Genomic DNA, 20005 nt, shown 5'->3' on the forward strand with positions numbered 1-20005 from the left:
TGCATTCCAGAATAAAGGGCTTACCTGGGAGTAAACTGTAATTGAAATGGGTCGGGCTGTGACGGGTGCAGATTCGGCTGGGGAGGCTTTTTCTACCGGTAGCAGCTGCTCTCGAGGGTTTCAGGCAGTGGATGTTTCCAGCCCTATCTGGAGATGGCAGACACTGAACCTGAGACCTACATGCAAAGCAGATCTTCTGCCACTCAGCTACAGTCCGTCCCCCAAAATCAAATGAAGTACTACTGAAACACTACAATCGAGTACAGTACTACAAAGAGGTCATATTCTCCATTCTTTCGTTGTGCATTGTCTAGTAAAGTTTAATGGAAGATAAGGCTGTCAATGGCTACTAGTCACAATGGCTATGCTCTTCCCCCACTGTCAGGGGCAGTAAGGCTTTTGAATTCCAGTTGCTGAAAACCACAGCAGCGCTTGTGCTTAGGTCCTGCTTGCAGGTTTGCCACCGGCATCTAGTTGTTCACAGTGAACAGGCTGCTGGACTATATAAGTCATTGGCCTGATCCAGCGCACTCTTCTTGCGTTCTTACACTGGTAGTCAAATGAAATGAAATGTTACCTTGATACGCTCTAGCATCTGTTTCCTTTCATTACCCTTTGTTTTTTTTTTCCCACCCCACTGGCAATATTTCAGCTATAAGCTCCTTGGGAGCAGGGTATTTGTGTTACCAGGTAAAGTGCACAGTAAACCACAACATAATTTGAGTTTGGAAGCTACAAATTGGGCAGGCCAGATCAAACACTGTTGGCAGTCTTCCAACTGTTGTGGCTGCCAGATGGCACTTGGAAATATCAAAACTTTTCTTTTTTTTAATATCTTAAACAAGCAAGTATGAATGTAGCAAGCTCTGGGTGAATGTAGCAACTAAACCTACTGTACTTCCACACAGGCCTAGTACATACAGAGATAGCAAACAGAGGTCTAACTTAGAGGAAGAGAAACTAAAATAAATCTTAACAAATTATCATTTTAAATAGTCTAGTCATCAGCAACATCCCCATCAATTAAAACAAGTGGACCTTGGCCACTGAAGAAAAATTACACATAAAGTTCCTTCCTTCAAAAATTCCTTCCTTCAAAGGAAAGGAAGACCCTGAATATTTATGTTATGTCTGCTGGACTTTATTTCTCTATCATGTCCAGGGTGGCATCAATGGTTGGGAAACCTGGGGGCACGCTCAAAGACCCTGCTGGACCTGCTCACCCTCTATGCCAGGCATCCCCAAACTTTGGCCCTCCAGATGTTTTGGACTACAATTCCCATCTTCCCCGACCACTGGTCCTGTTAGCTAGGGATCATGGGAGTTGTAGGCCAAAACATCTGGAGGACCTCAGTTTGGGGATGCCTGCTCTACGCCATTGTTAGCTGCTTGTTCACCTGCCTCTTCTTGCATTTTAATGGTGTCGCAAGGCCAAAAGAACAGGGTGTCTAACCACCGCCTACTCGTGTACCTCTTGGTCTGGCCCAGAGGGGAGAAGCAGCAGTGGCATTGAGGGATGAGGAGCTGCTTCCCCTGCCTGCTTCCTCATTGGCATGCTCTGTCAAGCAATGGCGAGGCAAAGGAGTTGCAGTGACAGTGGACCAGAGGTGGATAATACCTTTCAGCCTGAGGGTGGCATTTAATTATGGGCAACCTTCCGAGGGCCATATTTCAGTGGCAGCTGGGCCCAAATGGGTGGAGCAACAGATGTAAATGATACCTTTCTATAGTAGGCTAGTCTCTATGCACAATCACCTATCCCTCCCTCTCCATCAGTGCTAGCAAGAGGCACAATCAGATTTGGACACATTCTAACCTGGCAAAGGCACCTAGAGCCATTGAAGGATGTGGCCTGAGGAGGGTTCTGAGGCCAGGTAGAGAGGCCTGGAGGGCTGCAATTGGCCCCCAGGCCTGAGGTTTCCTCATCTCTAGCTCAGTGAGGCTTACTGAAGGTATCTCTTGTCCCTCAAACCTGCCACTGGCCCTGATGTAGGAAATTTTAACTTTTTCTCTGGCCCGTCCATCAAAACATCTTATGGGAAGGGGTGCGAGGAATAAAAAGACAGGCTGTTGCTTGCTGCATGGGATATTGCGCTGTGTTCATGGGTCACAAGTTGTCCAAGCCATTGCCACATAATTAATTAAGACCACCAAAAAACTGTTTGAATTCCTCACTTCCCATTACTAGTCCTCTCCTTTCTCTTCCTGACCGTTATCAAAATGGGTACCTGCTATTTCCAGCCAATAATTTCACAGAAAGCCATGCGTGATAGTTAAAGTTTATCCCCCTTAGCTGTAAGACTGCCTGTATTTTGCAGCAATGCTGCCATAGCCTGCTCTGTATTCTCTGTCCACATTCTCTCTCTCCTCAGTGAGCTCCCCCAAATTACTGAGAGGTATCGGGTCGATGTTCTTGATCGCTGTTCAGATGACTGGGCCCAGCCATGTCTGTGCTCGTGCTCTTCAAGGAATCTCGACGTGTGCTGAAGACAGAAACACGTCTCCAGATCACGTGGATCTTTGTGCTTTCAGTCCGATGGCTCAGATCTTCAGTAGATGTCTTCTTCCCACTTGTCAACCTTTCCCTTAAGCTATGTCTTCTCTTTCTTTTCACTGCAAACAAAAATTATAAGATCATGTCATGCGGGGGGGGGGGGGACAGGACCCAGCAAAACCAGGGCAGACTTTAGCCTTTTGGTCTCCATAACCCTCTAAAGGGCCCAGTGCCAACACATGGCATAATTGGGCACCAGAGACAAATGCCACAATCACCAATTTTGCTGGGTGGGCATTGGTTGCTACTGAAACGCTTGCTGTTCTGGGACACTGTGGCAGCGTATTGAGAAGAAAAGCCCTGCTCTATTCAGAGGAGCCATCTAAATGGCTATAGAAAGCCCGGAAGCAGGCCCTGTGTGTTTGGAAGAGGTCTGATGTAATTAAGATGGATGCACTCAAAGTTCAGGCATGGAGGCTCCAAGTTCCAGTTTCCAGCCATTGGGTTGTAATGGTAGCCATAGCTGGAGCAGACCTATTTAAATGAATAGATGTGATTAACTTCTATCCTTTAATGTGTCTACTGTCAGTATAACTTGGTTAGATACAACTCGCATGCAAAGAAATTTTCCGTAGGGTAAAAGTTAAGGCCGGAGGCACCAGCTTGCAAGGGTGATGGGGGGTGGGGGGAGATGCACGCATGAGCATCTTAAGCAGGTCAGAAACTTATTGGACTTTGGGAAGGAGGCGCCAGGCCTCTGACAGATTATTGGAGCCTTGCTGCCTCTGGGAGGGCTTTGGGAAGGTGGCAGGAGGGCTCTTGGACCCTTCTTTTTTTTGGAGCATCGCACCTCCCTCCCTAAGCCAGGCAGAAGCTTCCCAGGCTTTGGGAAGGAAGCACCAGCCTTTAATATTCTAATATACTAGGAACATTTAGCCTAGTACCCCTAGTCCACTGACTGAAAGCCACTGTTGCTGCTCATAATCCTGTCCTCTGAAGCAGCTGAAAAGAGGTCTGCTTCATCTTCTTTCTATGTGACAGGCCTTCTGATATTTGAAGACCACTATTATGTCTCTGCTTAAATCTTTGCTTCTTGGGGGTAAACATACCCTGCTCCTCTTCCTTGTCCCCCACAACAGCTTATCATAGCACATGCTTTCCAGATCCTTCGCCATCCCAGTTGCCCTCTTCTGAACATGCTGCAGTTAATGCTTCTTAAAATGTGGTGCTCATAATTACTCCACATATATTCCAATCAGCACAGAATAGAGTGGAGCTATTACTCATTAGCTGGTCAGAATACTTCTATTTAAATAATCTCTACCTCTTACCTGCCCCAGCCAGTGTGGCCAATGGGATGATGGGAGTTGTAGGATACCAGTGTCTGGAACAGGCACCTCCAAACTCAGCCCTCCAGATGTCTTGGGATACAACTCCCATCATCCCTAGCTAACAGGACCAGTGGTCAGAGATGATGGGAATTGTAGTCCATAGCTGCCAAGTTATCCCTTTTTTACAGGGATTTTCCCTTATGCTGAATAGGCTTCCTCGCGAGAAAAGCGAAAACTTGGCAGCTATGTTGTAGTCCCAAAACATATTGATGGCTGAGTTTGGGGATGCCTGGTCAGGAAGGTTCCCCAACCCCTGTTCTGCAGGGCTATCAAGGTTTGGGATTATTTGTAGTTAGCTAATCTAGCATCAATCTACATTGTTATAAAGCAATCCTATGCATGTTCGGTTGCCCCATTTTGTTTTATTGGGTTTACTTGCAGTTACATGTGCAGAGGTTTGCAGCCTTTAAAAAATCTATATCAGTTTCTCCTACATTGGTAAGAAGCTGAAAAGGTTATTTATATGAGGTTATTATTTAATTATTTACTGATTAGTTTTAAAAGTTATAAATTAGATTATCATGTTCTTGTTTAGAATCATATTCTCAGGGTGGCCAGATGCGCAGGGACAGGGCTTAATAATTGTGTTGAAGAAGGAATTTCAGCAAGTGTATCCTCTAATGCAGGCATCCCCAAACTCGGCCCTCCAGATGTTTTGGAACTACAATTCCCATCATCCCTGACCACTGGTCCTGTTAGCTAGGGATGATGGGAGTTGTAGTCAGAACACATCTGGAGGGCCGAGTTTGGGGGTGCCTACTCTAATGCAGCGTTTCTCAACCACTGTTCCGCAGCACACTAGTGTGCCGCGAGACGCTGGCTGGTGTGCCGCGACGTGCGGCGACAAGAAGGGCGATTTGCATTGTCACGTGCCTGGCGGCCCCGCCGGAAAGCAATATTTCTCCTCCTCTTTCCCAAAGCTCAATGCAAACGAGCCTGGCGGCCGCCAATACACTGCACTAACCCGCCGGAAAGCAATATTTGGCAAGTGTTTCTTACAGTCATAATTATAATATAGGGCGGCACAGAGTTAAATTTTTTAACTTTTTTAATGGTGGTGTGCCTCGCGATTTTTTTCACGGTGTGCTGTGGCCCAAAAAACGTTGAGAAACACTGCTCTAATGTATAAGGCAGCTTCTGGTTTAAATTAAATCTACAAGGAAAAAAATGTATAAGTGCCCCGAAAAAGCTGCAATGTGAAATGCTGGTTTCCTACAGTGTGAACAAGACACAGTGAGCATTTGGGCTCGTGCACCCTGTTTTTCTCTTTTACTGTATACACATATTATTAAGAAAACCTTGGTTTGTTGAGTGATGGTTTTAGAACTAGCTAGGATTTGAGATTTCAGCTAGATCCTGGCCTGTTCTTACTAACCAGAGTCTGGACCTCACATAACTGTGTTTTGTTTAAAAGTGAAAGCATTACACCTCTGCGAGAATGTGAAATAATAATACTAACTACTACTACTACTACTACTACTAATACTACTACTACATTCTGGGTGGCTCCCAACAAAATGAATGATGATGTTGATAATGATAATAATGATAATAATAAATGGGGGAGCATGCTAACAGCTGGTTATTGCGGTTGGAAACTGCATTTACTCATTCAGCTTTATAGCAGAAATAGAAAACATGCAACTAACCCCTCTCAAGCTCCTCCCATCGGAATCCTCCCTTCTGTTGCCTGGGCCGATTCATCCACAAGCTCCTCCCACTTGCAGGCGCGAGCTCCGCCCCCTCCCCGAGCTCTTCGAACCTCACTTGCCCCTTAGGTTCCATCCGAGAGCCTGCCCGCCCACGTGCGCAGGGCGCTAGGGATTCCCCGACTTTTCCCAGCTCTGGTGAGGGGAAACCCCTCTGCGGGATTCCCTCCTGCGATCTGGGATGGGGAGGAGAGGAAGGAGGAGGCGTCACCTTTTTCCGAGCCTGGAGCAGTCGTTTGGGGCGCGGGTGGTGTTGATTCTGTTGTCTCTATAACTTCGGAGGAAAGCACTTCATTGGATTCCACACAGCCCATCGCCCGCCGCGCGGCGCCTGGACGGGGCCCGTCCCGGCCCGCCAAAGGGGCCCGCAGCCGCAGCAGCCTTATTCCCTAGGCGGCTTTTGTGAGGTCACGCTTTCGCCTCGGCTCCAACTTTGGCGGAGGAAAGTTGCCTCGCCTCACTCTGCCCACCATCCTCCACCGTCTTCCTAAAAAAAAAAAAAAAAAGATCGTTCTTTTCTATTATATCAATTGCATTTGTTATAAATATATCGCCTTCCGATCCCGGATCCAAACTCTCTTCGTTACCACGGTGGCTGCGATCCTATGCACGTTTCCCTAGGAGGGAGTAAATCCCATACAGACTGAGGCTTGCTTCTGGTTTTATGTATTGATTTAAGCAATTTAGTATACATACTGCTTAACTACAATAGTCTCTAAGCAGTTTACAAATATAGGGTACAAAAAAATAAAAATACGATTGCGCTGCCAGGGTCATTAAAGCCGCATTTCCCCCTCAAAAGCAAATCCCATTGCCTTGAGAACGTAGGAGCAGCCTGGCTGCTGCATCAGGCCATCTTGTCCAACACCCTCTTCTCACAATGGCCAAACAGATGACACAATGGGCAGTCCCAAAGCAGGGCATGAGCGCAACAGCAAGTCTCCCTGCTTGTGATTCCCAGGATATTGCCTCCGAGAGAGGAGGGAGAGAATACACGAGCATCCTTTTTTTCTGCTCCACAAATCCTCTCCAAGCCCCTGTAAATGATGAGAGTTTTGGAGTAGGGATATTTTGCAGAATGACACAGAAAGCTTCCCAAACTGCATTCAAAAATTCAGATAGGGTAGTTGTGGGATATAAGAGATGTTGGGTGGATAAATCAGCAAAGGCAGTTCTGCAGATTGCAGCATTAAATAATAACAAAATGATTATTATTAGATTATATCCCATCAGTCCTCTGGGGAGCTCAATATCACATACAGGTACATGGTTTCCCCACAACAGCCCTGTGAGGTCGATTAAGCCAGGTGTGGGGGAACTTTTGCCCTTCTAGATGTTGCTGAACTACAACTCCCATCAGCCCTAGCAAGTATAGCCAATGGTGTAGTAGTTCAGCAACATCGGGAGAACTAAATATTCCCCATGCCCAGATTAGGCTGAGAGACAGCAGCATGGTGACCAAGTGAGGATGTGAGCTCCAGTCTCCCAAGTCCTCGTCCAGCACTCTTGAGCCACATACCGCACTCTTGAGCCACATAGTATGAAAGGTGTTAGTCTGTTATGATTAAAAACCCAGTGTGATACAGTGGTAAGAGTGTTGGACCAGGACCTGGAAAGACCAGGGTTCGAATTCAGACTCAGCCATGAAATTCAGTGAGTTGCGCCACTCATTCTCATCTTAACCTACCTCACAGGGTTGTTATGGAGTCAATGAGAAGGGGGAGAACCATGCAAGAACTAAAGAGAAATGTGTTGGGTAGAACCTTAAGCCTAATTTTTAATAAGCTTTTTTAATGGGAATATGAATAACTGATAAAAAGTGTACTTTTGTGGTGGGGGGTATGCAAGGGCTTTCTTGATGGTAAAGGTAAAGGGACCCCTGACCGTTAGGTCCAGTCGCGGACAACTCTGGGGTTGCGGCGCTCATCTCGCTTTGCTGGCCGACGGAGCCAGTGTTTGTCTGCAGACAACTTTCCGTGTCATGTGGCTAGCATGACTAAGCCGCTTCTGGCGAACCAGAGCAGCGCACGGAAATGCCGTTTACCTTTCCACAAGAGCGGTACCTATTTACCTACTTGCACTTTGATGTGGTTTTGAACTGCTAGGTTGGCAGGAGCAGGGACTGAGCAATGGGAGCTCACCTGTCGCGGGGATTCGAACTGCTGACCTTCTGATTGGCAAGCCCTAGGCTCTGTGGTTTAACCCACAGCGCCACCCGTGTCCCCTTTCTTGATAGTGAAAGCACATTAAAAAAAAGATGGGGAATAATATGAGCAGCCCTTGCTGGATCATATTAAAGGTCTGTTTGATGAAGCAGCCTCTCTAGCCCTTGAAAGATGATGCCATAACATTTAGTTACAGGTAGGTAGGCGTGTTGGTCTGAGTCGAAGCAAAATAAAAAAATTCCTTCAGTAGCACCTTAAAGACCAACTACGTTTTTATTTTGGTATGAGCTTTCGTGTGCATGCACACTTCTTCAGATACACTTGAAACAGAAGTCAGACCCGTATGTATATACAGAGGGTGGGGGGGGGGAATGGGTGATGGGCTGATGGAAGTGGTAAACCTGTAGATGGCTGTTAACGACTGCTGGTGACTGCAATTGGTCCTGCGGGGGAAAAGCAAGGGCTGAGGCGCTAAAGAAAGCTTGATCATGCATAATGAGATAAGAATCCAATGTCTTTGTTCATCCCAGGTGGCTCCATGGTTTTAAGCTTGGTAATGAGTTCCAATTCAGCAACTTCTCTTTCCAGTCTGTTCCTGAAATTATCTAATTGCTCATCTTATAACATTGTGGATGCCATCAAATGCCAACAGTGCCCTTCAGCTCTCTATATTGGACAAACAGGCCAAACCCTACGCAAAAGGATAAATGGACATAAATCTGACATCAGGAACCACAAGACAGAGAAACCAGTAGGAGAACACTTCAATCTCCCAGGACATTCTATACAAGATCTCAAAGCAGCTGTTTTATTACAGAAAAAATTCACTGTTTTGATATTTTCTATGATATAGCAGTATGCATTTTGATAAATCTGCAAATCCAATCTTGGACGGGGCAAAACTCCCCCTGAAAATGCAGGTTCCCAGTCTGGGTATTTTACTGGATTCAGCCCTAAGCCTGGATGCCCAGATTTACTAACTGCATTTGCAGTTAGGTCTTGTGTGCCAGCTGTGCCCATTCCTGGAGAATTCTCGTCTAGCTTAGTTACATCCCATTTGGATTACTGTAACATGCTCTATGTAGGGGTTAATTTGAAGTGCTTGAAAACTCCAACAAACAAAGAGCTGCAGGCAAACTCTTGACTGGGGCTGGTTTTAGGGAGCCTATTACTCCCTTTTTTCGACAGCTCCACTGGGTTTCTGGGCTCAATTCAAAGTGTTGGTTATGAGCTATAGAGCGTTTTACGGCTTATGCCCAGGCTCTCTGAAGGACCGTACTGTATTCTGTCACACAAACCTGCCCAGGCCCTGAAATCTTTGGGGGAGGCCCTTCTCTCAGCCCTACCACCCTCACAGACACATTTGGTAGGAATGTGGAAGGAGCCCGTCCAGATTTGGGGAGTCGCTTCCTAGTGAAGCTAGGCTGGCTCCCTCGTTATTCTTCTGCCAGCAGGTGAAAACAATGTTTTATTCTAGTAGGCATTTGGGAACTGACTTTTTTAAAAAAAATAATTAGTGCTGTGCTATTTTTACTATCTGTGTTTTAATAAGTTGTTTTTGTATTGTTTTAATTCTATTATAGTTTATTTACTTTTCAACTTTTATCTGTGTTGTTTCAATTTGTGTAAGCCACATTGAGGCCTGGAAAAGTCGGGATATGAATATAATAATATCCTGAGTGGTCCCAAACTTGGGAGTTAGAAGTTGCTTCCACACATCACTCTTACGCACTCCTTAAAAATAAAAAGGAAATGGAAATGCTAAGCAGGACAGGAGATGGTGACACTTCCTCCTACCCGAGACACCGCGCGGGGGGAAATAGCCCATATTGTGCAAGAAGGTACTTTTTAATAGCTTCAACTGCACAGCAGCCAAAATGAGAGAAGGAAATGGGAGAATTTTAAACATGCAGAGGGGAAATGTGTTGTCTCCATGAGGTTCTTGAAATGAAGCCCCTGCTATAAATCTTCACATTCCTGCCACACCAGCTCCCCAGATCCAAAAAATAAGCTGGGGCTGCTATGAGGTTAAAAGCCCTCCCATGGCAAACTTGTCCTACGAAGCAGCAGAAAGCAGATCACAATGTTTCTGTCTCTTTTTCTCCCATGACCAGCCAAGGCCTTTGCTTGTGGCAAATCCATGTCCAAGGCTGAGATTCAGGCACTTTGGTGATGCCTGCCTCCTTCGTTATTAAAAAAGGCAAATGTCATTCCAACCCCCTCCCCACATAGATATCAAGATTCAGCTTTTTTTAATCTTCGGCTTTTTGAGGCGCTTGTTCCTTTGGGGTGCGTCCCTCCCCACATCAGAGCACGGCTGCTGTTCTGCTTTCCGCTTGGCAGCAACCACTTCCATTGAGTTCCAGATCTCATCGTCCTCCTCCTCCTCTTTCACGTCACTCTGGAGGTCAGCTGAAGGGTCGGCGCCTTCATCCTGGAGAAAGCAGTTGCACCTTAATACAGGCTTCCCTAGTGGCATCAGTGGCATGCAATGTGCTCCCTGCTGAAATATGAGAGTGCCCATCTGTATTGGCATGCTGCCGGCTTTTAAAAAGGCACCTGTTTACACAGACATCCCCATGATTTCTTGACTCATGTCTCCTGTTACAATAAGTGTGTGGCCCCTAACTATGTTCTCCTCAGAGTAGGTCCACTTACACTAATGGGCCCTAATGTTGGTTAATTTAATAGGTATACTCTCAGTAAGACTAACAGATGATACAACCCATCACATTTGATTGCATATTTTAGTTATGAGGGTGCAATTAAATGTTGTGCCATTACACAATCTTCCATCTGTGCAAATATTCAACTTGTGAGGCAGAACAATCCCCCCCCCTCTCCCGCTCCGTGCTTAGAGCCTCATGGCAACTAGGAATTATAATACCTCCTCCTCGGTCCCTTCAACTCACCTCCCATTTCTCTCTGCTGGTTAGCAGCAGGCAGTTCAATCGAGATTTCAGATACACCTGTAACCAAACAGAGACATAGTTCAGTTAAGCAGCAGAGAGGAGGCCACCAGCTTGCCCCATCTTGATGTCCTCCAGCCACTGTTGAACTCAAGCTTCATCAGCCCCAGCTGGCATGGCCAATAGCCAGGGATGATGGGAGTCGAGAATCCAAAATCATACCACCCACTAATACTGAATGTTGGCCATTCCGGCTGGCGCTGATGGGAAGTTCCCCCACAATCTATATGCAACCACCAGCAACATTGTCGTGCTGGGCTCCTTCTCACCTTATGCTCCAAGCGCTTGTGCTGGTGGTTGTGCACACGAAGGAAGCGGTCCAACCCGCACGAGGCCACCAGCGGAAGCACAGGGTGGCACTGGATGGCACGGACACTCCCAGCAAAGCCTTTGAGGCACTTCAGCAACCGCCCTGTCACAAGACGACAACAATGGCTGAGTTACGAGGGCAGCACGTATGGTGTGGCTACACTACTCAAGTGTGGAATTTGGAATGTAGGGAACTGCAGCTTGGCGACAGCCTTACAAATATATTATATAGTAAGACTGTCGCAAAGGCAGGCTTGAAGAAAAAGCCGTGAGGTTTTTCTTTGTGCTTGTATGGAATTAAACAGGAACTTTTCTGCTGCACATGGCTGTGGTTCATAGACTACAAGATTCCAAGTACAGGATCCCAAGGGAGGTGGTATTCTACTGTTCATGTTTCCCCACTTGGTCTGCCTTGGGGTACGGAACCATCTTGTCGCCAAGAGAATAGGCCGCACAGAACAAGGGTGTGTGCAGTTTCAGAGCGAGAGTGTGGTGTCTGCAACCCCAGCTTGAAAATGTGACCACAAAGGCTGGCAACAACCTCTGACTAAAAAACATAGCAGAAGAACTTTGCCCAGTCAAATGCTGCTGTCTGCCAATTGCTTTAAAGAACCTTCCCATCATCAAAGAGTTGCCTCTCCAGCTGTACATCAATGTCTCCTTCTGCCCTGCATTTTTAGCCCACCTTGTTCCTCTGCAACTCTCTTTCCAGATTCTCCTCCGATCCAAAACCCACTCCCCACTCCATCATCCTGGTTCGTTCTTACCTTGCCGTAGATCAATTACTGCCACATCCCCATGCGAGCTGCCCACAACAACAGCACTGTAAGTGAAAAAAAGGAGGAATTATGTATTTCCAATTTTGCAAAGGGACAGTATCCATCTAGGCACTGAGCTGTGAGCAGCCAAGGACACTGCAGGCTGGGGATTGTATCCAGAGCTTGAAAAAGGAGTGAGTTCCAGTTCACATTTGTCCCTTTACAATATGAAATAATTCCGCTTGCATTCAGTCCAGGTTCACACAAATAATCCTCAGCAATTTTTTCCAGCATTCAGAATGTTACAAGCTGCTATGCTAACATATTAAATATACTTAAGAAGACTAACAAAACAACAACAACCGCATGGCGGAATGTGAATGATTTAGCTTATTTACCCCAACAATTATGATCTTTAAACTTAAAATGCCCAAGGAATCTATGAAATAGGAAAGCGCATGTAATAGAATGAACTTGAAGATGAACTGGAAATCGTTTCAAGTTCCACCCTGAAACAAACTTCATTCACATTTAATTCACCTGGCAATTATGAGAACTGCCTTCAGGTGTAGGGGGGGGAGAGATCTTTGAACTAATTCATTGAACTTTGTTAAACCAAACTCATTCATTCCAAGCACTGGGGAGAAGAGAAACTCACTTTGCGTCAGGGGTCAGGGAGAGGGCAGTGAGCGGGTACTCCCCAAAGGTGGCTTCCAACACAGGGCGCCGCTGTGGGGAGCTGGGGTCATAGATCCGAACCTGGAGGCAGAAGAAGACCAAGAGGATGAAGAGTAGAAGTCTTCTTCATCCTCAGATGAAAGACCCAACAACAGCAGCAACCACCCTATAACGCTCCCAAATGCTATAAAAATGCAGTGATGGGGAACCTTTTCCAGCCCTTCTGGACAATGTTCCGAGGGACACATGGAAGCACTGTGCAAACTTTGTTTAGGCTATCTCAAGAGATGTCCAAATGCACAGAGAACAAATGCATCACTTTTCAAATTATGTAGCGGAGATCTCTGTCTTCCCCAGCTTCTACCTGGTGGTGTCCAGTGCAGGTAACAATTTTCTCTGATCCAGGCAGGAACTGCATGTCCTGGTCCCAGACAGGCACCCTCAGGTCAAGCCAGTCGTTCCGCACCTGTTGACAAGAAGGCAAGGCATGCTGTGAACGAAGGCAAGAATCTGAAAAGGGAAAAGATCTTTCCTGAACTGCACTATGGAATCTGCTTACATCAGATGCGGTAGTGACCACCAACTTGGATGGCTTTTAAAGAGGACTGGACAAATTCGTGGAGGAAAGGCTATCTATGGATTCTAGCTATGTTGTTCTCCCACCACAGTCAGAGGAAAAATGTGCCTCTGAGTGGCAGCTGCCGAGAACTGCAAATGGGGAGAGCTGCTGTTGTGCTCAAGTCCAGCTTTTGGTTGGCCACTACAGGCACAGGATGATGGACCAGATGGGCCTTTGGCCTGATCCAGCAGGGCTCTTATTATGCCCTTATCCGTGCACTAATAGAGAGAAGCGCAGGCTGTTTACACAGTATACTATAAGTAAACTCACATTTTTGGCTCGGAAGATGGGCTCCTGCGGTTGGTGGAGGTCCCACACCTTGAGGCAGTTCTCCTTCCCGCCTGTGGCCACACGGTGAGGCTGTTCCGGGTTCTGGCGCATGCGGCACACGCCGGGGCCCACCTGGACCTCCAGCTGCAACGCAAGAGATAAGAGCTGGTGGTGGAGGTATACAAAGCCAAGACAAATACATGTGGACTCTCCTTCCCTAGCAGTTTCTAAGCAGAGGTTGGATGGCCATCTGTCATGGATGCTTTAGTTGAGATTCCTGCATTTCAGGGGGTTGGACCAGATGGCCCTTGGCTCCCTTCCAACTCAATGATTCTATGGTTCTAAATGTAGACGGGCTACCTAACACAAGGACCTGTCAGATGCAGGTTCGTAAACCTCAGCTAAGTAGCTATGACCGGCCTTGGAGAAACCGCTTTCATTCTTAGTTCCTCCCCAAAATATGCCAACATCAAAGAGGGTGGCGAGAAATCCACTTTTGCTGCAAGGATGGCTAAAGCAACAAATATGTTGTAGGGTTTTTGTTTTGTTTTTTAAAAAAGTGTTGTCATTTTACAGTAGCTTTGTGCAAAAGGTGCAGTTCCACAGGAGTATAGTGATGGGTTGAATCCAATTAAGTTCTATTCGGTAGAGTCCCACTCAAATTAACAAACCTAAGCTCATTTGCTTCAATGGGTCTACCCTGAGTAGGACAAGTATGGGATACAATCTGCAGAATTTAACTTCCTGAACATATCAGCTCTTTCAGCAAACAAAACCCAACAAGTTTCTAGCACTTAAGACTGCAAAGATATTTAGAAAAATAAAAAAACACAATAAAAAGCTTTGTGACTCCTTAAAAGGCCATTGTGTGGCCTACAGCCCATCTCTCCCCCTCCCCACCTCCCTCAGGCACCAAGACTCACATTTTCCGACGAAGCATCCCGCCAGACCTTCAGCAAACCAGATTGTACACAGGTGATGAGGGAACTGTAAGAATTGGTTGGACCATGAAAAGGGAAGAGAGATAAGAGGGGAGGGAGGTATTTGCCATAAATTAATTTGCCATAAATGCGGAGAATACATAGATAGACGAGCTGGTGGCAATCCTTTCCAAGGAAGGGGAAAAAACCCACAAAGCCTTACCTCCTACAACTCAGGGAAAAGAATACACATTTGTGTGCTGAACAGCCAATGCTCAATCAGGAAGGGGGCTTGAAGTCACAAGTGATCAGCTGAAGGGCACCACTCAGGACTTCCAAGTGGAAGCAATCTCTGGGGCCTGCAGGGTGCCGAACTTAAAAGGTTCTGAATTTGAACCATGCTGGCACCGGTTGTTCCTTTATAGCTACATCTTTATCTGCCTCACACCTGGGACAGGTGGCCGTGGCTAGGGGAAAACTGGTCTTACAAGCCAATTGGGACCCCTAAGGTTTAGGCCCCCAAATACCTGAAAGATTGCTTCCTTCACTACAGATCTTCTAGAGCAGTGTTTCCCAACCTTGTGCCTTCAGATGTTTTCGGACTACAATTCCCATCATTCCCGACCACTGGTCTTGCTAGCTAGGGATGATGGGAGTTGTAGTCCCAAAACATCTGGAGGCACAAGGTTGGGAAACACTGTTCTAGAGTGCTGAGACTGGCACAGAGGGTACTTTTGGTAGTTCTACATCAGAAGTTCGGTGTGTGTGTGTGTGTGTGTGTGTGACAGCCCAAGAGAGTGCATTCTAAAGTACAAACACCTAAGGATCATCCCTGCTGAATCCATGGGAGTCATAGCAAGTGACATGAAGCCTGTCCTTTCCCTGAGGTAGATGAAGGCTAAGGATTTGAAGGGATTCAGACTTACTTATCAAGCACAGCCAAGCCACAAAAGGGTCCCTCGCCTCCTAGACAGTCTCGCGACTCAGTAAACTTGCCCTTCTCAGTACTGAACAATCTGACTGATCCATCAAGGCATCCAACAAAGATCTGGGAATAAACAGGAGGAAAGAAAACAGAAACTATTAAGGAACGAACGTGCACCTCCCTGGCTGCGTTCTTTCAGAGAAGCGACTGCACCTCAGTGAGAGAATGTATTCAAAAATAAGTCCCAGGTTCAAACCTCTGCCATCGCCAATTACAATGCCCTCAAGTGCAGGGGATAGGAAAAGCTTTTGGAGAGACGCTGCCAGTCACAAAAGACAATACGAGGAAGACTCTGTAAAGGCAAGGTATGCTAACTTTTACAGCTATGGCCGGTATGCCAACTACAACCACTCTTAGACAGAGATAGTCTGGCCACAGTGATTCATACACTGGTAACCTCAGTACTTGATTACTGCATAGTGCTCTGCATGGGGCTAGCCTTGAGCCTGTTCCGGAGGCTCCAGGTGGTGCAAAACACTGCAGCTAGACTGTTGGTGGTGGCAGACTATTGCCAGCACATAACTCCAGTGCCCAAATGCTTGCACTGGCTGCCCACATGACTCTTGGTCAGGTTTAACATTCTTGTACTGATCCTCAACAACTTGAGTCCAGGATACTTCAGGCACTGTTATGATCCCTGCTCAAACTCTGAGGTCTTCAGGAGAGTTTCTGTTAAAGTGTTCCCCCATAGCTTAGATGCACAGATCTTATGCACAAGGAGCTGTGAGGGAGGCTTGTCTTTCATTATACATCTTTAAGCTCCAGGTGAGAATATTCACTTATCAGAATCTTGCCCTTAGAATCCTTGAATTACAATCTTACTGTAAGGGGGTGGGCATACAGGGAACAGCCACCCCTCATCAAATCCAGCTCTTTGAATGGCTCGGACAACAGCGGAGGGACAGGAGACAGGAAGGAGGAAGTGAGCGGAGCGGGCCAGGGCTCAGGCAGCATCCAAGAGCACTACCTGCAGCCTGTGATATCAGCAAGGAAGGGAGGGGCCAGCAGAGAGTTCCAGCAGGGAAACAGCAGAGGGGCGTCCTTTCAAATTCACCCCGGAACTGAGGCGATCAGCGGCTCGCAAATGCAGGGGGAGGAGATTTGGGGTCCCCAAACTACTCTGCTGGGGGAGGAGCCGAAAAGCACCATTGGGAGAATCTGAAGTACTGAGTAGACATGAAGCTCTTGTCTTGTAAATAACTTTCACAATAAAAGTACTAAAGACAAGATGGTTTGGAGTGTCGTTGCTTGAGGGTAGCCAGCAACCACCCTGACACTTACCATAGCAAAAAAAAATATCAATCTAAGATTGGACGACATAGAGATGCAACGCAATCTTATGCTTGGTGGGTGGTCATGCTCCTCGCGTCATTTGGGCGTTACTCCTCCAAAATATGTGCCATCTTACTTATCATCTCTCCCTGTTGCCATTCATAGTTTTGCTTTTATTAAAGCGCATTTTGATGTTTTCCCTTCAAATTCCCTTTTTCATAGATTCTCTAGGGGCCAAATTTCGGTTTTATGTTCCTGTGATAATTGTTCGCTTGAAATCTTCAGCACATAGTGTTGACATGTCCTTTATATTGTGCTGTCCATAAGAATTTATTGCTACCATTAATCCAAAAAATTCCTGGGCACTCGGCAGATTTTCATCTTGCCTTTTTATTGCAAGATATAGATCCGTTTGTAACTTTACAAATGGCAAAAAAAATTAACTTCTGTTTTGTCATACAAGAGACTTAATGGATTGCTGTATTCCTTATTATATTTATATTTGATTTTGTATACCTATTAAGTCTTTTATTGTTAGTAATTCTTAATTGTCTGTGTATTTGTTCTTGTCTTTGTCTATGAGCTTAAAGCTGAAATAAAGTGAAAGTTTCCTTTAGCTAGGCCTTTGGCTGATTAATATTCTACACCCTTTTAAATGGGTTTGTGGGAAGGTTGCTTGTTTTTTTGACAATACTGAGCTTGAGGGACCAACTGTCCAACCCACTATAAGGCAGCTTTCCATAAAATGAGGTATCCTGTTTTTCTTTCCAGCATCCAGTCCCCTAAACTGTGCCAGGTGCATGAGAAGTTGGCAGCCTCATTACCTCAGACTCGTAGGGATCGCCCCAACACATGGCAGTAACAGCTTCATGTCGACTGAGTACCGCATCTCCTGACTTATAGTTTGTGGCCTGTTTCTTCTGCAGGTTGATCCCTAGAAGGAGGAGACAAGAGAAAGAAAGGGATATTATTGGGAAGGGGGGAAAGAAAAAGAGGTCAATGGCAAACTCTCCCTGTGTCACTCACCACCAGCAAAGGGGAAGCTGAGGGGCTAGTGGATCTCTATCCGCTCCTTGCAGTGTTCTAATCTGGCTCCCTCCTGCTAAATCTTATGACGCAGGTTTGGCAACTTCTCAACCATTCATGGCACTGTGACCTTTAACATGGACCTGATCTACACCAGGGGTGACTAACCCATGGCCCTCCAAATGTTGCTGAACTACAACTCCCATCAGTCCCAGCCAGCACAGCCAATAATTATTTAAAGGAATCCCCACTTTACAAGACTTAGCTGATCGAGCCCCTTTTAAAGGCACAGCAACAGCATCCAGCTACCAGACTGGTAAGCGATAGGTATTTATGTAAAAGCTTTTTGCTGCATTCCTTTCCTACATGCCTCACTCTATATCTCCTCTGGCCTTTGTGTCTCTTATTCACAGTACCCCTATCTCCCCCTCCCCATTAACAGCATACCATAAACTGGGCTGGACCTAACCAACAGTGCACCTATTCCAGGATTGCAGTTTCAACATTGGCAAACCTTGATGCCTCCATGAAGTTCACAAGCAAGACATGAAGACAACCACCCTCCCCTGTCGCTTGTTCTCAGCAAACTGAAATTCCAAGGTATACTGCCTCTAGAGTTGGAGGTTCCACTGAGCCACTACAGTACATGAGTAGGCGGTGGTTAGACACCCTGTTCTTTTGGCCTTGCGACACCATTAAAATGCAAGAAGAGGCAGGTGAACAAGCAGCCCACAATGGCGTAGAGCAGGCATCCCCAAACTGCGGCCCTCCAGATGTTTTGGCCTACAACTCCCATGATCCCTAGCTAACAGGACCAGTGGTCGGGGAAGATGGGAATTGTAGTCCAAAACATCTGGAGGGCCAAAGTTTGGGGATGCCTGGCGTAGAGGGTGAGCAGGTCCAGCAGGGTCTTTGAGCGTGCCCCCAGGTTTCCCAACCATTGATGCCACCCTGGACATGATAGAGAAATAAAGTCCAGCAGACATAACAGAAATATTCAGGGTCTTCCTTTCCTTTGAAGATTCTTAGATTATTTGTAATTTTTCTTCAGTGGCCAGGGTCCACCTGTTTTAATTGATAGGGATGTTGCTGATGACTAGACTATTTAAAATGATAATTTGTTAAGATTTATTTTAGTTTCTCTTCCTCTAAGTTAGACCTCTGTTTGCTATCTCTGTATGTACTGTATGGCTAATGCCTATTGAATAGCCTAGCCTCTTCTGTTCATATGCCTACCCCACTTTTTCCGCCCTCCAAACAAACATTCATTGTCTACACATCGCTCCCCGCACAGGAAACCATCCTCTTTCCCCCATCACCTTGCCTTCTTTCACATGTACTACCTATAATGGACTTCCTTCAAAACTTGCCTCAAAAAGGGGAGAGGCACTCTGTACATGCTCAGAAGCCCAAAGCACCATAATTTGTTGTAAGGGTGCGGGCAACCTCACACACCCCCTGCCACTAGGAACAGCATCTACCCACACTTCCTCCTCAGTTATTTCCCCGAAAGTCACACAAGGCTCTCCGTTTCCCCAGCGTCGCTGAATAATAGACATTCCACCCCCCAAGTAGCGGTCGAGCCCCGTACCCTCCATTACCTTTCAGGATGCCCGTCTCGGACCCCACCCACACGTGGTTACCCCGCGCCGGAGACGCCATTTCTACTGTCGCTCCGCCTCTGGACTTCCAGAGGCTCGTCCTGTCCCGAAAGCCCTGTTGAGCCGGACGTTTTAGAGTGTAACACCGGAAGAGAATGTTACTAAGGCCCCACGCTGATTCGCCAGCGCGGCTTCTTCGGTGTTGCACTCTTAGCAATCCCACTGGCACTCCGTTCCCCTTTCTTGGTGGTCCCTTTGTTTTCCTGATAGCGAGGGGACGGGGCTATTTATGGACCTTCCTGCCTTGACCCCCTGAGTGAGCTTCAGCTGGGAAAGGAGACTATTTTGCAGGCAAATAGAGCTCCGAAATGGGGATAGGGTCAGGCGAGACCTGCAGGAATAACTGCACAGGAAACCACTACCACTGTGGTGCTATAGTAATAATAATAATAATAATAAAATAATAATAATAATAATAATAATAATAATAATAATAATAATAATAATAATAATAATAATAATAATAAATTTATACCCCGCCCATCTGGCTGGGTTTCCCCAGCCACTCTGGGCAGCTTCCAACAAAAGATTAAAAATACATTAAAACATCAGTAATTAAAAACTTCTCTAATGCCTTCAGATGTCTTCTAAACGTCAGATAGTTAATTTCTTTGACATCTGATGGGAGGGCGTTCCAAAGAGTCCTTTGTAGTGTGCAAATTGAGAACCAGTGTGTTGTAATGGTTAAAGTATCAGACTAGGACTGGGACTAGACTGGGAAACAAAGGTTCAAATTCTCACACAGCCCTGAAGCTCTCTGGGTGACCTTGGATTTCTCA

The 20005-nt window shown here is 46.3% G+C and overlaps 1 protein-coding gene across 3 annotated transcripts; it reads right to left on the reverse strand.

Annotated features, from left to right (window-relative positions):
- Positions 1–129: 129 nt before the first annotated feature.
- WDR74 (WD repeat domain 74) lies at positions 130–19283 on the reverse strand. Of its 3 annotated transcripts, XR_009556932.1 has the most exons (13): positions 19167–19283; positions 17364–17473; positions 15209–15330; positions 14286–14349; positions 13363–13506; positions 12838–12939; positions 12454–12554; positions 11805–11860; positions 10998–11140; positions 10672–10728; positions 5806–10193; positions 2229–2613; positions 130–147 (listed from the first exon to the last, which is right to left on the reverse strand). XR_009556932.1 is itself a non-coding variant. In XM_035098409.2 (11 exons), the coding sequence occupies exons 1-11, from the start codon at positions 19225–19227 to the stop codon at positions 10002–10004; spliced, it is 1152 nt and encodes a 383-aa protein (XP_034954300.2). In that variant the 5' UTR covers positions 19228–19283; the 3' UTR covers positions 5656–10001. The 3 variants fall into 3 exon arrangements, 1 of the variants encoding a protein (XP_034954300.2); XR_009556931.1 differs by lacking the exon at positions 130–147 and having other exon boundaries at positions 1709–2613; XM_035098409.2 differs by lacking the exons at positions 130–147; positions 2229–2613 and having other exon boundaries at positions 5656–10193.
- Between the last annotated feature and the right edge of the window lie 722 nt (positions 19284–20005).

This window comes from Zootoca vivipara, chromosome 17 (genome assembly GCF_963506605.1).
Source record: "Zootoca vivipara chromosome 17, rZooViv1.1, whole genome shotgun sequence".
Classification (NCBI taxonomy): Eukaryota; Metazoa; Chordata; class Lepidosauria; order Squamata; family Lacertidae; genus Zootoca; species Zootoca vivipara.